The sequence below is a fragment of the Notolepis coatsorum genome, assembly GCF_963971535.1.
Source record: "Notolepis coatsorum genome assembly, chromosome: 7".
In the NCBI taxonomy this organism is placed as follows: domain Eukaryota; kingdom Metazoa; phylum Chordata; class Actinopteri; order Aulopiformes; family Paralepididae; genus Notolepis; species Notolepis coatsorum.
This window is the reverse complement of record NC_140171.1, coordinates 78,802,694-78,818,238: the sequence shown is the minus strand read 5'-3', so window position 1 is coordinate 78,818,238 and position 15,545 is coordinate 78,802,694. Positions and strand designations below refer to the sequence as shown.

Here is a 15,545-nt window from a genome sequence, read left to right as displayed (position 1 = left end):
TCAAGACCATGAGATCTGATAATGGAACGAATCTTGTCGGGGCAGAACGAGAGCTACGAGAGTCTATTCAAGATCTGGACAATCTCAAGATTCACGCCACCTTACTTGAGAAAGGCATATCATGGACATTCAACCCACCTGTCGGATCACACCACGGTGGAATATGGGAGAGACAAATAAGAACAGTCAGACGCATTCTTGGAGCTTTAACACGGGAACAGACTCTGGATGAGGAAGGATTGACTACACTTTTATGTGAAGTGGAAGCCATAATTAACGATCGGCCCATCTCTAAAGCCTCCAATGACCCTCTGGATCTGGAACCTCTCACACCAAATCACCTCCTTCTCCTCAAAGAAAAGCCTTCACTGCCACCCGGAGTATTCAGCCTAGATGACTGTTATGCCAAGAGAAGATGGCGTCAAGTGCAATACATGGCAGACCTGTTTTGGAAACGGTGGACAAGAGAGTACCTGCCAGAACTGCAAGAAAGACAAAAGTGGACAAAGAAAAGGAGAAACATGGCGGCCGGTGATATTGTCTTAATAATAGACGACTCTGCTCCTAGAAACTCGTGGATCATGGGACGAATCACACAAACCCGGCCAGACAAAAAGGGTTTTGTGAGACAAGTCGAGGTGCAAACCAAGACCAACACCTTGATCAGGCCCATCACAAAGCTTGTCTTACTCCTTGAGGCAAAAACATAAGAAGACCCCCCCCCCATATCTCTCTCTCTCTCCCCCCCCCCCACCATATCCCCTTCTTTTTCTTTCTCCCGGCCCCCCCCCCTCTCTCACACGGACATCGCACACATTACACACTTCGTGGGCTGTGAGGCGCTTTTTTGCGTTTTTGAAAGCTGAACGTTTGAATCCCTCGTTGGGGGGACCTTATGGACCGTGAGTTTTTGCGTTTTTTGAAAGCAGAACTTTTGAATCCCTCGTCGGGGGGACATGGACTGTTAAAAAAAAATAAAAAATTTAGAATATGAAATCTGTTTCGTTTTGGCTGGCTCCTCCTGATTTTGTTGGTAATTGTACCGTTCTCTTACAGAACAATTAGGGGCCGGTATGTTGGAGCCAGATTCAGTCCTTAATATTTATTTATTTATTTAGTTAAAAATATGAAGCAATATTGTTTGGAAAATGATTTGAAATGAACTTGATTGATAACATCTTTTATTTGTTATGACTTGGATGTGTGTTGCTTCAACAACGTGGAGGCGTGTCTGGTCCAGCCCATTTTGAACCGGTGATTACAGCACCCTGGTGTGTGAACTCACTTTATCAATGGACTGGTGCGCTAGTAAAAAACATGACACTGGAATGTAAGGCATGCAGCCCAGACGGTTTTTGACCGCCGCAAGCGCTATGGATTTGGAACTTTAAAAATTGGAAACAGGACACCATGCAACGGGAATAAGCCAGCACACCTCCACGTCATCCGGTAGGAACCCATTCACGCTAAACAAAGCTTCAAGTAAATGACAATAAATACTCTTTTCTATAAACCAAACAATTCATCTCATCTGTTTTCTTACGGAAAAGCGCATGCGTGCGTCAACCAAGGCTGTGGATCTCACAGCGAGCAGTCATCTAACCACATTCTGGACTCCCGAAGGACGATACAGATGGCTGAGGATGCCTTTTGGTATAAAACCAGCAGCAGAAGAATATCAAAGGAGGCAGCATGAAATATTGGTGGGCCTAAAGGGGGTGAGTGTGATAGCAGATGACATTTTGGTGTACGGATGTGGAAACACCAATGAAGAAGCGATGGCTGACCACAACGGAAATCTCAGAGCCCTGCTGCAGAGAGCCAGAGAGTCCAACTTGAAACTCAACAAGAAGAAACTCAGGCTGAAGCTTCCCAGCGTGACATACATGGGTCATCGTCTCACGGCAGAAGGTTTGAGTCCAGATCCGGAGAAAATCACTGCCATCCAGAACATGCAAACACCGACAGATGTCAAGTCACTCCAACGGCTGTTGGGGTTTGTTAACTATCTGTCAAGGTTCCTACCTAGTCTATCAGACGTATGCGAACCACTGCGACGACTGACCGATAAAGACATAGAATGGACATGGTTACCGAAACATGACGCAGCACTAGAGAACATAAAACACTTGGTCACACACCACCCAGTACTCAAATACTACGATCTCAAGGAAGAGGTCACCCTCCAGTGTGACGCCAGCGAGACAGGCCTAGGAGCAGTCCTCCTACAACATGGACAACCTGTAGCATTCACCTCCAGGACGCTGACACCCACAGAACAAAGGTATGCACAGATAGAGAAGGAATGCCTAGCCATTGTGTTCGCGTGCGACAAGTTCGACCAGTACATACATGGCAGAGACTATATCACAATACACACTGATCACAAACCACTGGAAATTATCTTTAAAAAGTCTTTACTTTCAGCACCCAAGAGGCTACAGAGGATGCTGCTCAGACTACAGAGATACCAACTACAGGTGATATACAAACAAGGCAAAGACCTACATGTGGCCGACTTCCTATCCAGGGCGCCACTACCCAACACGGTGCACACAGAGATGCAGACACCAACCACGATCTACGCCATGGGCCTCACTACGAAGGAAATAGAACACGTAGAGCACGCAAGTAACATCAACATCTCCACACAGATGCTGAAAACCATCAGAACTCAGTCAGCACAAGACCCAGTGTTTCAAACACTACAAGCGAGAGTCATCAAGGGATGGCCAGAGTACAAACAGGACGTAGGCCACTTACTACATCCATTCTGGACCTACAAAGAGGAACTCACGGTCGAAAATGGACTTATTTTTAAAGGGGACAGAGTACTCATTCCTACAGTGTTACACCCCATGTTCTTATCAAATATTCACACAGGCCACTCAGGCGTAGAAGCCAGCCTCAGGAAAGCCAGAGAGACCGTTTTCTGGCCAAGCATAACGAACGACGTAAAGAACTTTGTCAATGACTGCTCCACATGCAACGCAGTCCAACGAAGACAACAAAGGGAAACACTGATTCCCCAACCAATCCCTCACATCCCATGGTCAAAGGTGGGAATGGACTTGCTCACAGTCAACAAGTCCACATACCTCATCATGGTGGATTACTACTCAGATTACTGGGAACTAGACGAGCTGGCAGACTACACATCATCTACCGTTATGGAATGCTGCAAAAAGCACTTCAGCAGACATGGAATCCCTCACATTGTGTTCACAGACAATGGGCCTCCGTTTTCAGGAATAGACTTTCAATGTTTTGCGCAGGAATGGGATTTCAGCCACAAGACATCATCACCCTACCACAGTCAGAGCAACGGCAAAGCAGAGGCGGCAGTGAAAATAGCAAAGACTCTGCTGAAGAAGACCATCCTGGATGGAGAAGACCCATGGAAAGCCATCCTGGCATGGAGGAACACTCCAACAGAGGGTCTAGGGAGCTCTCCAGTGCAGAGACTCATGTCCAGGAGGACACGGACACTCCTGCCCACCAGGGACACGCAGATGAAGCCCACCGTGGTGAGGAATGTCATTGAACGGAAGCAAGCCAAAACAGTGACAATGAAACGCCAATATGACACACAAGCACGGGACATGCCTGTGATCATCCAAGGACAAACTGTGAGAGTCCTGCTTCACCCCAAAGACCCAGACAGTAGATGGTCACTCGGAACATGCATCGATCAACACAGTGACCGCTCTTACATCGTTCTGGTAAAGGGAAGGAAATACCGCCGGAACCGAAAGGACATCCGTCCAGTGACAGAAAAGATCCCTATATCCCCTGGGGAAGAACTAATCAACTGGGATACAGAGACTGATACAGACACACCAGAGAATAGAGAACCACAGGTCGCAAGGGGGGAGTCAGAATATCACCAAGACACCCAAACCCCAAAACACACTAGAACCAGATCCAACATTCAGAGACCTGTGAGATACTCAAAAGACTATGTAACATAAAGAGAGAACAAAGACAAGGGGCGAGAGCGTTGAACAATGTTATTACAATGTTAAGAGTTTTCATCAAAATGTTAGTGATGTATAAGTTTAAGGTTAAGGGCATATGAAGTTATCATAACCCAGTAGTACACTTGTTGAGTTAATCTAAGTGACACAGATGTGGGTAGTCTAAAAGACACATTTATGCTTTCAATTTGTTATGTAAAGAGAGATGTTACGATACCTCCACCAGGCCAGGAGAGGGCGCTCTCCACCTGAGAGAGGCGAGTCATATGGAGAGACTGTAGAAGGAGACTGAAGGATATGCATTGTATGCTAGTAGCTGGACTTGGATGCGAGTGTTCAATAAAGTACACAACTGAATACCATCAGTGTCATACTTGATAGCGAACACCAAACAAGCCCTAACAGTAGGTGACTGCATGCTATTGAGGCTACCTGTAGATACTGTATGCCAGTGTTTACCTGTGACTGCAGTAGTGCGGTTTTGTTCCATTTCTGCCCCAGTTTTAGATCTAAGTGGTGATTGCCGTGCTAAAACTGATCTCATTTGGACATTTCATTATGATAAAGGTGCCAATTCTAAACATTCCAACTGTACCAGCAAATGTGGCAGTGAACAATCATCGATGGGCCAGCGGGTATTTGTGTCTGCATGAAGCCCTGACCCCTACATCATGATTCATTGAAATAAAAATGTAAATAATCTGTTTGGTTTTCAAAGGACATCAATGTTAAAGATCCTTTGATTGATTGATTGATTTTATTTGACATAATAAAATACAACACAGGTGCATACAGTATAAAAATATATATCAGGATAGCGCAAGAAAGTCAAACCGGAGACCTGTGGCCATCCCACAGAGAAATATAGAAGGGTATAAAGGGTGCTCGATACCGCCGTCTAGCGTGATGTGGCCGGTATTGCACTTTTACATTCTCAAGCTGATTCCCCATGTTAACCCCGATTCTGTGTGCCTGTAATGAATAGAAATATTGAATAAAAGAAATAACGATCAAATAACGAGTATACTCGTTGTTGGCGTTCAACGATTGGCGCCCAATAATGAGTATACTCGTCGTTGGCAGTGAATGAGTTAAGTATGAAAATACAAGTGAACTAAATGATGTCATAATTGTAAAAAAAAAAACTAAAAAAAAAAGAAGCTAAATGGCAACATTTAAATGACCAATGAATAAATAAACTATAACACTTTCTCCATCAATAGAAATGTCAGGTGGCCCCGTGCTGTTGAGTGAATATCAGGCAGGAAACACTGATGGTAGTAAAGGCCTCCTCTAGGATTTCAAGTCAACACAAGCTTTATTGGTACTGCAGGTATTCTGGTCTGTGGTTTCTCTCTCCTCCAGCTGAAAGACTCACACATGACTGTCAGCCTGGCGAGATCTGCCCCAAAGTGATGCATTCCTCCCGGGAGGCTTCACCTCGGAGATGTTTTCTCAGATCAGAATGTCTGGGAGTCCGGGCCAAACGCTACTGGCTAAAACCAACAGGCTGGAGGCTGACATTTAAAAAATGCAGGGACATCAGCAGCACCCGGCCTACAGGAGGATAGATACAGAGAGAGATAGCTAGAGGGAGAGAGATTTCTCTATTATGCTGTAATTATAGAATTCAACCCGGTGTGTTTGATTGTGCACGTCTGCATGCATGTGTGTGTGTATATGTGTGTGTATGTAAGTGAACCACGTGAAACTCTGGGAGCTTAGCTGACACAAAGAGAGGGCTAACCACACCAGATCTGACCTCGACCGCACGGTCAAACACTACAGACTACAGCAGAGGGCCGCAGTTATGATGAGCCTCTATGTCGGTTAATAGTGCATAGTGGAGATACTGCAAACGTTGTGTTTTAAAATGGTGCTGTCAATAATGGAATATTTATTGACTTGCTGTAGTGTAATTTAATTCGCTTTTATTTGAGGATCCACAAATTCAGCCTTGTTACATCCACGGACTGTACATCACCGTATTGGAGCAAATTATTTGATTCGTCTAGAGAATTGTTGCTGAATTATTTGTCAGAGCCAACGTTTGACTTCCATTCATTCTTCCTCAGTGCTGCCCCCGGTGTTGGTTCCCAGGAACAGCGAGTTCAACGCCAAGCACACCATGTTGCCACGCTTCCGCAACCCTCTGCACCAGAACGAGCCACACATGCCCCAGAACGCCACCTTCCCAGAGTCCTTCTCCCAGCCCAACACGCTAACCTTCCCTCACTCACCGGCCAACAGCTACCCCAACTCACCGGGCAGTGGCACCAGCGCCACCTTCCCGCATTCACCCACCAGCTCTGACCCAGGCAGTCCGTTCCAGATGCCAGGTGAGACGCAATAGCCTACTTAGTCATTCATTTGAGTGGTGGTGGGCTAATGCTGAGAGATATGGGTTTGTGACTGGATGGTTGCCGGTTTGAATGCCTGAGTAGGCTGGTGGGGAAGGTAAATTAAGGTAAATGTGACCTTCCCCATAGCAAGTACCGTCAATATGAAATCCCCAACTGCTCAAGTGGAGCTGCTCAGTACTAGCAGATCACTGTGGTTGTACTGGACAGCTCCCAGGTGTGAATGTGTGTAGCTGTAAGTTTAAAACATTTATTAGATTAATTGATCCGACACCACTTAAGAGCACAATAAATAAACAGGACACTAGGAGGTTATTGGTGTGAGAAATGTTTGTCTTAATAATCTATGGGGGTAGATTTCTATCTAAAATAAATATAATAATATAATAAAATAACGCAAAAGTAGAATCCACAATCGTAAAAACGATCCACACACACACACCTCTCAATTTGTGTTTCGTAAATCATAAGGACACGCTTGATCTGCTTAGAATTACGTACGGAATTCTAAAAACACGCTTGATCTGCTTAGATTTACGTACGGAATTCTAAAAACACGCTTGATCTGCTTAGATTTACGTACGGAATTCTAAGGACACGCTTGATCAGCTTGGAGTTACGTACGGAATTTTGAGACAAATATTTAGCTGTTTTTCCTCGTGTGGATTCGTGTGTGAAGCTTCTTCTTCTTCGGCGCTACCGAACACGGCCCGATGTGTTCGGCTCATGAGTGCTACAAGTGGCCAAAATCGCACATTATCTTTAGCCCTAAGCATCAACATTCCATTATGAAAATGAATGCTCAAAGTAAATATATAGTACCATTTTGAAGATAACAACTAGGGCTTTCAAATGATATAAAATATATGTATGATTATCATGATTATTATTATTATCTTTGATACAGAAATCTTTGATTTGATACAGAAATTATTACAAAAATCTTGTCCGGCCACCACATTTCAACAAACAACTGCATTTTCAACCACTTTACTGACAAGCTAGCAGGAATATGGTGGAGAGCTTTGTGGGGTGGAGTGACAGCAACCACTCCAAGAAGAGGCCCCCCCTGATTCCCATCACCGTCCGAGGGGATGAGGTGGAGGGGGTGGAGTCATATAAGTTCCTTGGGGTACACCTGAACAATAAACTGGACTGGTCGGACAACACAGAGGCCCTCTACAGGAAGGGACAGAGCAGGCTGTTCTTCCTGAGGAGACTCCGGTCTTTCAATGTTTGCAATAAATGGTAAATGGCTGCTTTTTTATATAGCGCTTTTATCCAAAGCGCTTTACAATTTGTTACTCACATTTTTACCCATTCACTCACACATTCACACACCGACGGCGGAGGCAACCATGCAAGGTGCCAACCTGCTCATCGGGAGCAATTAGGGGTTAAGTGTCTTGCTCAAGGACACATCGACGCGCTGACCGGTAGTAGCGGGCATCGAACCGGGAACCTACGGATTGCCAGACGACTGCTCTACCTCCTGAGCCACTGTCGCTGACTTTGGGTTCTTAAAGATAATGTGCGATTTTGGCCACTTGTAGTGCTCATGAGCCGAACACACATTGGGCCGTGTTCGGTAGCGCCGAAGAAGAAGAAGCCTCACACACGAATCCACACGAGGAAAAACAGTGAAATATTTGTCTCAAAATTCCGTACGTAACTCCAAGCTGATCAAGTGTGTCCTTAGAATTCCGTACGTAAATCTAAGCAGATCAAGCGCGTTTTTAGAATTCCGTATGTAAATCTAAGCAGATCAAGTGTGTTTTTAGAATTCCGTACGTAAATCTAAGCAGATCAAGCGTGTCCTTATGATTTACGAAACACAAATTGAGAGGTGTGTGTGTGTGGATCGTTTTTACGATAGTGGATTCTACTTTTGCGTTTGTTTATTTTTGATAGAAATCTACCCCCATAATAATCCCCCCCTCTCCTCCCCTACAGAGACCCCACCTCCAGCCTACATGCCCCCAGAGGAGCAGATGACTCAGGACTGCCCCCAGCCAATGGACACCACCCTCTTGGCCCCGCCCCTGCCTGTTGAAATTAACAACAGCAGGCCAGGTAACCATGGCAACATTCACACACACGCCTTCCTCTACTCCTCCTCTGACAGTATTGCTCATACTGTATGTTCCTGTTGTGACATCATCCTCATAGACCAGTCAGCACCTATTCTCCTTTTCTCTCCTTCCCTGTGCTCTACTCCTCCCATCTTCTCCCCTCCTCTCCTCTCCTCTCCTCTCCTCTCCTCTCCTCTCCTCTCCTCTCCTCTCCTCTCCTCTCCTCTCCTCTCCTCTCCCCTCCCCTCCTCTCCTCTCCTCTCCTCTCCTCTCCTCTCCTCTCCTCTCCTCTCCTCTCCTCTCCTCTCTTCTCTTCTCTCACAGTGGAATAATAATTCTGGGTACCCCCAGACTGTTTCTAATATGCTGTCTGTCACTGTTGTGGTCACAAGTTTAAGCAAGTGGGAAATCCAAATGAAGTGGGAAATACAAAATGGGGAATTTCAGTTGAGTTTGTGTGCGTGTATTTGTGTGTATTTGTGTGTGTGTGTGTAGACCATATTTTGTCTGACACTTTAGAGGCAAATATCGACAATGCAATGTGCGGAGAGATATATTTGTTCTGGTCGGGGTTAGTGGGTGTCTACGGTGCGTGTAACCCCAGGGGGAAGCTAAGCCTCTGTCAATTAAGACTGGTCTCTCAGAGCAGCTTTTATGGGCCTCATAAAATCCGGAGGCTCATGTCATCTCTGTCGGTGGTAATGATTTCAAGCTCGTTAAGGAGCGGTTCACTAATTACCTCCAACTTCTAGATGGGCAAATGTGCTGCCAGTGTTCAGCGTGTTGTGGTTTTAGCCTTTATTGCACTGGATAAGCTCTACCTCACACACATCTGAACCATGCATACATAAATCCATAAATAGACCATACAGAAGATTTGGATTTGGAACATAGTGTAGTCTCATTTATAAGAAATAGAATTGGCGGGCGGCTAGGTGGTGCAGTGGGCAAGGCGCTCACCACCAATGCAGGAGACGCTGGGTTCGAGCCCAGCTCTCCGCATTGCTATCAGCTTGGCTGGTCGTTCATACTAATACATTTGGCAGTATTAGGGGGTGGGAAGCTGATGGGTGGGGATCGGATGTTGTGGACAGCGACTCCTACAGGTCGGTTGGTGCGCCTGCGCAGTAGAATCAGGAAGCGACGGGGGCGGCGTGCCCTCCAAACGCAGACCCCCGACGCTGAAAGATCGCGTTGTGCAGGTGAAAAGATGCGACGGCTGCTACCTCGAGTACCGGAGGGGACACGTGCAATGTATGGCTTCATCCACATTACAGCCGGCTTGTGGGAGGCATGGCCTAACAGCGTTCGAGACAGGGGAGGGTAGAATTGGACGATACGAAATTGGGATGGGAGAAAAATAGAAAATGGGAGAAAAAGTAGATAAAAAAAAATATATATATAATTGGCAAGCAGTGAAGGGCCATTTTTGACGGAAGTTTTGGAATATAATATAATATCTGGTGACGTATGAGAGCGTTTGAATAATTTTGGTCCAAACGTGTGTGTTTCCTTATTTCTTTTCCATAATTGATGACTTGGTATTAATAATTTCATGCAGTCCCAAGATGTAATGACTTTTGAGTATATAAGATAAGATAAGATAAGATAAGATATTCCTTTATTGATCCCCTTGGGGAAATTCAGGCATAAATGGGGGGGGGGGGGGGTTGCTCTAAATTGCATACTTTTTAGACAAATAACCATATAAGTGTATTTTAGGTTTTCGGATTAATGACATTTACAAACCTACAGTACTTATCTAAGTTTGTTGTCAGTACTCTCAGATGATGTATCGCAGTCAAACTCCAGAGTGATTCAGATTGACTTCACAACTGCCAATTTGGAAGCGGCCCCCCCTCAACACACACACACACACACACACACACACACACACACACACACACACACACACACACATATTGGCGCACATCATGGCTGTGTTGCAGAATGTCTAATATTAAGAATAATAGAATATCTTTAGTACCTTATCTCACTTCACTGATTCACTCCCTATTTCATTAATCATCATACATTCAGCGCCCAAAAATCGCAACACTGTCCCACCCACTCACGCGCAGTGTCAGCGAGGGCGGGAAAAGACGTTGACTTGTGTGCTGGAAGTGTGGAGTTTGGGGAGTTTTTCCCAGTTCTTTTCCACAAGCTGCATCCTGTAGAGCGGAGCAGGTTTTCCATTGTAGGACCGATTCTGAGAACGGGGGCAGACAAAACACACCTGCCAGCCAGTGCCACGCTACAGAGGAAGTTTGGGAGAAGTATGTGCTTAGATAAACATGAGTTCTTCCTCCCACAGAGGGGGTGAGGCCAGCTGGCACAAGCTTCCCTCAAGATACCAGGCTCAGGGGGCACGGGCCGTCGAGCCAGGCAGCCTCCTATTGACTCTGCCTGCAGCTCAATAAAGCCTGGCGCTCAGACCGCAGCCCGGGGTCGGGGGTGTGTGATGCAAATGTGGCCTGTGGGTCTTGTGTTTTTATTGAAACCTTTGTTTCACGGGTTGTTTGCAGAGGAGTTAGATCTGCCGAGCCTCGGTGGACATGTTAGGCTAGTCACAGGGGTTCTCAAACTTTTTCATACCGCGACCACATTTTATTTAGGATTTTTTTTGGGGACCCCACATTTAATGTATCGCGTAATTTCAACGTGGAAATAAAAGCACACGTTGTTGAACTTGATCATGCATATTTATTAGAACATTTTATTACAGCACTATGTTATCAATACACATTAATAAAACAAGGCATATTTAGCCAGAATATGTTGCCAGAACAAAACAACAAATAAAAAATTATTATTATTTCTTTTTTTTTACTTGCTTACTGTCGCCTACCCGCGACCCCAATTTGGGTCGCGACCCGTAGTTTGTGAACCGCTAGAGGTTTGATCAGGGACAACTCTAAGTATATGTCTCTGTCTGTCTGTGTCTACACACACGCCTGTGATTGTGGTGCTGCTTATCTTTGTGCTTATCTCACTAATGCGCTGATGTGTTTCCTGTACAGATGTGCAGCCTGTGGCCTACGAGGAGCCCAAGCACTGGTGTTCCATTGTTTACTACGAGCTCAACAACCGCGTGGGCGAGGCCTTCCAGGCTTCCTCCACCAGCGTGCTCGTCGACGGCTTCACGGACCCCTCCAACAACCGCAACCGCTTCTGCCTCGGCCTGCTCTCCAACGTCAACCGCAACTCCACCATCGAGAACACCCGGCGGCACATCGGCAAAGGTACACGGCACCGAACCGAAGCCCTGTCCATGACCGCAGTAAGGTGCACCCGCTGCCCACAGAGGAGACTAGATCGATCGCTTGTCGTCGATGGATGTCGGGAGACCTGGGATCAGGAGTGATACAAAGCAATAACAACAAATTGAGTCAACAGTTTGAGTCTTATTGATCTTTAAACTCACTGTGCCGATCAAGTATGTCAAACGGGACTTTGGTGAACGAAAGATGTGGCAGAAGTCAAACCTCTGCTGTGCAACTCCCCTAGATGATGACCAGTCAGCAACAAGGGCCGCCACTGCTGGAAAATATAAACACAAAGTTTAGTAATCCACCAAAAACAAACAAATATAGGGCAAATACATTTACAGTTATTTTATATATCATAAATAGCTCAATAAGAGCCATGTTTGAAACCACAGCTGGTACTGCAGCTAATACTCAAAAAAGGTACCGGTATTCCAGATTCCAGCACTCGCATCACGACATGTCTAACTCTCTCTCTCTCTCTCTCTCTCTCTCTCTCTCTCTCTCTCTCTCTCTCTCTCTCTCTCTCTCTCTCTCTCTCTCTCTCTCTCTGTCCTCCCAAGGTGTCCATCTGTACTACGTTGGTGGGGAGGTGTATGCAGAGTGTTTGAGTGACAGCAGTATCTTCGTCCAGAGCCGTAACTGTAACTACCACCATGGGTTTCACCCCACGACTGTGTGTAAGATCCCCAGCGGTTGCAGCCTGAAGATCTTCAACAACCAGGAGTTTGCCGAGCTGCTGGCCCAGTCCGTCAACCATGGCTTTGAGGCCGTCTACGAGCTCACCAAGATGTGCACCATTCGCATGAGCTTCGTCAAGGTAACTGGGGATTTGATGGGGGAATATTGCACCAATATATCGGCAGACAATCCCCAGTAAAAAGTATTTGAAGTTCATCTGTGCACTCAATTCTTGTATGAAAGGTGCTATACAAATAAAGTTATTTATTTATTTGATCTATTGTGCTGTTGGGCCAAATTAAGACCAATGTTTTTTCAACGTTGTTTAGATTGTGTATTGAATTAAGGTGAGGATTTCAAATGCAGGCTACAAGGATACAACTGCTTCCAAAAACAGTAAACATTAACACATTGAGTGCCAGCCACGAGAAATCTCGTTATTTCATGCCATGCGTTGAGTGCCAACGATGAGAAATCTCGTTATTTAATCGTTATTTTTTTATTAGCAATTTCCATACATTTTTCATCAATCTAGCCTCACGTTACCATTGGGGATCTATCTGAGCTCGAACAGGGAAAATACCGCCCCCTATCGTCTCTCCGGATGGTATTGCACCTATTGGATTGGACTGAATGAAATGGATGGGAAAAAAAGAGTCCGGAATCCACATTTTACTTGTCACGCATGTAACCCGAGCCGATTGCATTCATTGCCGAGCCGCAGAACAGCATGGAATATGTGTTTCCAGTACCCAGCGTTGGATCAATAAACGCGATCGATATTTGGAATGGCGATCAGGAATTGGAATAATCTTTTTGGAGAACATCTGATCTGAGGTAAGGAATCTATTTTACCAGTCTTGGGATAATCAGAGTTTTTTTCACCTATATCTCAGCGTGTCCCATATGTGTGTGTGTGCATGTGTGTGTGTGTGTGTGTGTGTGTGCTGATCAGGAAATGGATAATAGATTTTCAGCCCGCTTCTCTAGCATGCATAAGTACACATATACTATTGATAATCTAGCGTTTATTTGAAAACTATTCATAAACAGGCCGAAAAATTACAACGTGTTTTGTGTATTCCACTAAAGGGCAATTCCTGCAGAATCACCTTTTTTTCTGGAAGTTTCCAAAAACTAACGTTTTTCAAAATGGTATAAAACGGAAATGTACCGATTAAAAAAACAATCCGTTTCGACAATGTTGACTGCAAACAAGTCATTGATAAGCGACGGGCGTATTAGACACATAGCCATGATTTAAGATATAGTTTATGCGTTCGCAAATGTGCTCGCCCTCCCATTGACTACAGCGCTGGCACTCAAGCGCTAAATCGTGCGCCCCCTGCTGGCACTCAAAGTGTTAAACACACAACTAACAGCATCTGTCATAATTTTCCTTTGGGTTGAATTAAAGGCTAATTCAAGTCAAGTTGTAGTCCTGTTGTAGTGGCCTGATACCCAATACCAGTGTTGGTATTGGTGCATTCCTAATACCATCATGTAAACTCATGTGTTTCTTTGTGTGTTCCAGGGCTGGGGGGCAGAGTACCACCGCCAGGATGTGACCAGCACCCCTTGCTGGATTGAGATCCACCTGCACGGCCCCCTCCAGTGGCTGGACAAGGTGCTAACCCAGATGGGCTCTCCCCACAACCCCATCTCCTCTGTGTCCTAGACTCAGCTGTCCTCAGCCGTGCGTGGCTCTCCATTACCCCAGCATACCCCAGAGGGGGTTAGCTGGTCCTAGACCAGTATGTGCTTTGAGCCTGCTTCTCTTATCAATGATAGGGGGCGTTCACTGAAAACACAGGCTGATCTAGGGTCAGTAAGGGGTTGGGTGGGTTGGTTTGTACTCTACTTGAAGGATGTCTGAATTGGGCACATTTTCAGACTGGGACAGAACTGGGTTCAGTAGTGTTTGAAAATAATACAATTAGAATGTTCATTTTAACGCATTTTGAGTCCCAGATGGGTGAAGTTTGCGAAACAGGTCAAATACAATACAATGAGTTTCACAAAGTTTAGACTATATAATACCTTTCTATGTTCGACAACTTACCCAAAGCAGAACTCGCAGTAGATCCCACCCACCTGGTACTCCAAGCAGGTTAAAACACATGCTTCTTTTCAAATACTATTTGAACCCCGCATCTGGACTGGGATAGGGGGCAGGCAATGTGAGCATGATGCAACTGGAAGAAACTTGATCATTGTGACCAACTATAATAATTAGACCATCACACACAAATCATAATAACAGGTGTATCCTTCCCGGTCCGCCCGCAGTTTCTCTTTTTTCATTGTTCTATTATTTCCTCTCTCTCTCTCTCTCTCTCTCTCTCTCTCTCTCTCTCTCTCTCTCTCTCTCTCTCTCTCTCTCTCTCTCTCTCTCTCTCTCTCTCCTGTTCCTAGTTTACATCTCAGTATTCCATTGGAAAATCCAGATATACCGTACAATATGTAGTTACAAATAATAACCTAAATTGCAGTGGCCTGTGAGATGTTGAGGCTGCCTGGTGTCCAACCTGCCCTGACTGCAATAAGGTTGATGTGAAACGTACTTCAGATGTGTACAGAATTAGCGGCGGAGGGGGTTGGAGAAAGATGACCAATAATGTCTGAAAATAAATGTGGAAATGTTATGTCTCTGACATATTTACATAATTTTGGGATACTGAGGTCAGTGTGACCATATCTCCCAGAGATGGTTTTCTTTCTTCTTTTTTTTTTACGTTTTGGCAAAAGATTGGGTATTAAGATGAATACGTCTGAATACAAAATTACATCCCATATAACTACATTTCAAGGGGGAGATACAAAAAAATGAGAGGGCAGCAGAGTTTGGGGGTTGGTAGTTGGGTGTGTGTGGGGGGGGATTGGTAGTTAGGTGTGGGGGGAGGGGAGGGTTAGTAAGGGGCATGGGGAAAAAAGGACATATGAGGAAAAAATAATGTTTAAATATTGCTCATCTTGTGTTACACTCGTGTTCAACAGAATTTTAAGGGGGGGGAAACTAAAAAAAAGAAAAGAAAAAAAAGATTAGTGTTTAGATAATACTCACCATTAGAGTACGTGCTGTGCAGTCTGTTTTGGCAAAGCGTAGTTTGGTTAGTGTAGTGTTACACATTTAAGACCGGTAGATGAAAATGAGACCGTGAGCAGAAGGTAGATAACAGTTCAGGTTGT

General features: G+C 45.1%; 1 protein-coding gene across 1 annotated transcript in view; it reads left to right on the top strand.

The window, feature by feature from the left end:
* Positions 1-14,753, top strand: part of smad1 (SMAD family member 1) — a 63,893-nt gene extending 49,140 nt beyond the window's left edge. The window contains exons 3-7 of the mRNA XM_084319044.1: positions 6,053-6,316; positions 8,291-8,410; positions 11,430-11,651; positions 12,239-12,495; positions 13,891-14,753. Coding sequence (XP_084175170.1) covers positions 6,053-6,316; positions 8,291-8,410; positions 11,430-11,651; positions 12,239-12,495; positions 13,891-14,034 — 1,007 coding nt within the window. The 3' untranslated portion in view covers positions 14,035-14,753. The remainder of the gene's footprint in view (positions 1-6,052; positions 6,317-8,290; positions 8,411-11,429; positions 11,652-12,238; positions 12,496-13,890) is intronic.
* Positions 14,754-15,545: the final 792 nt, after the last annotated feature.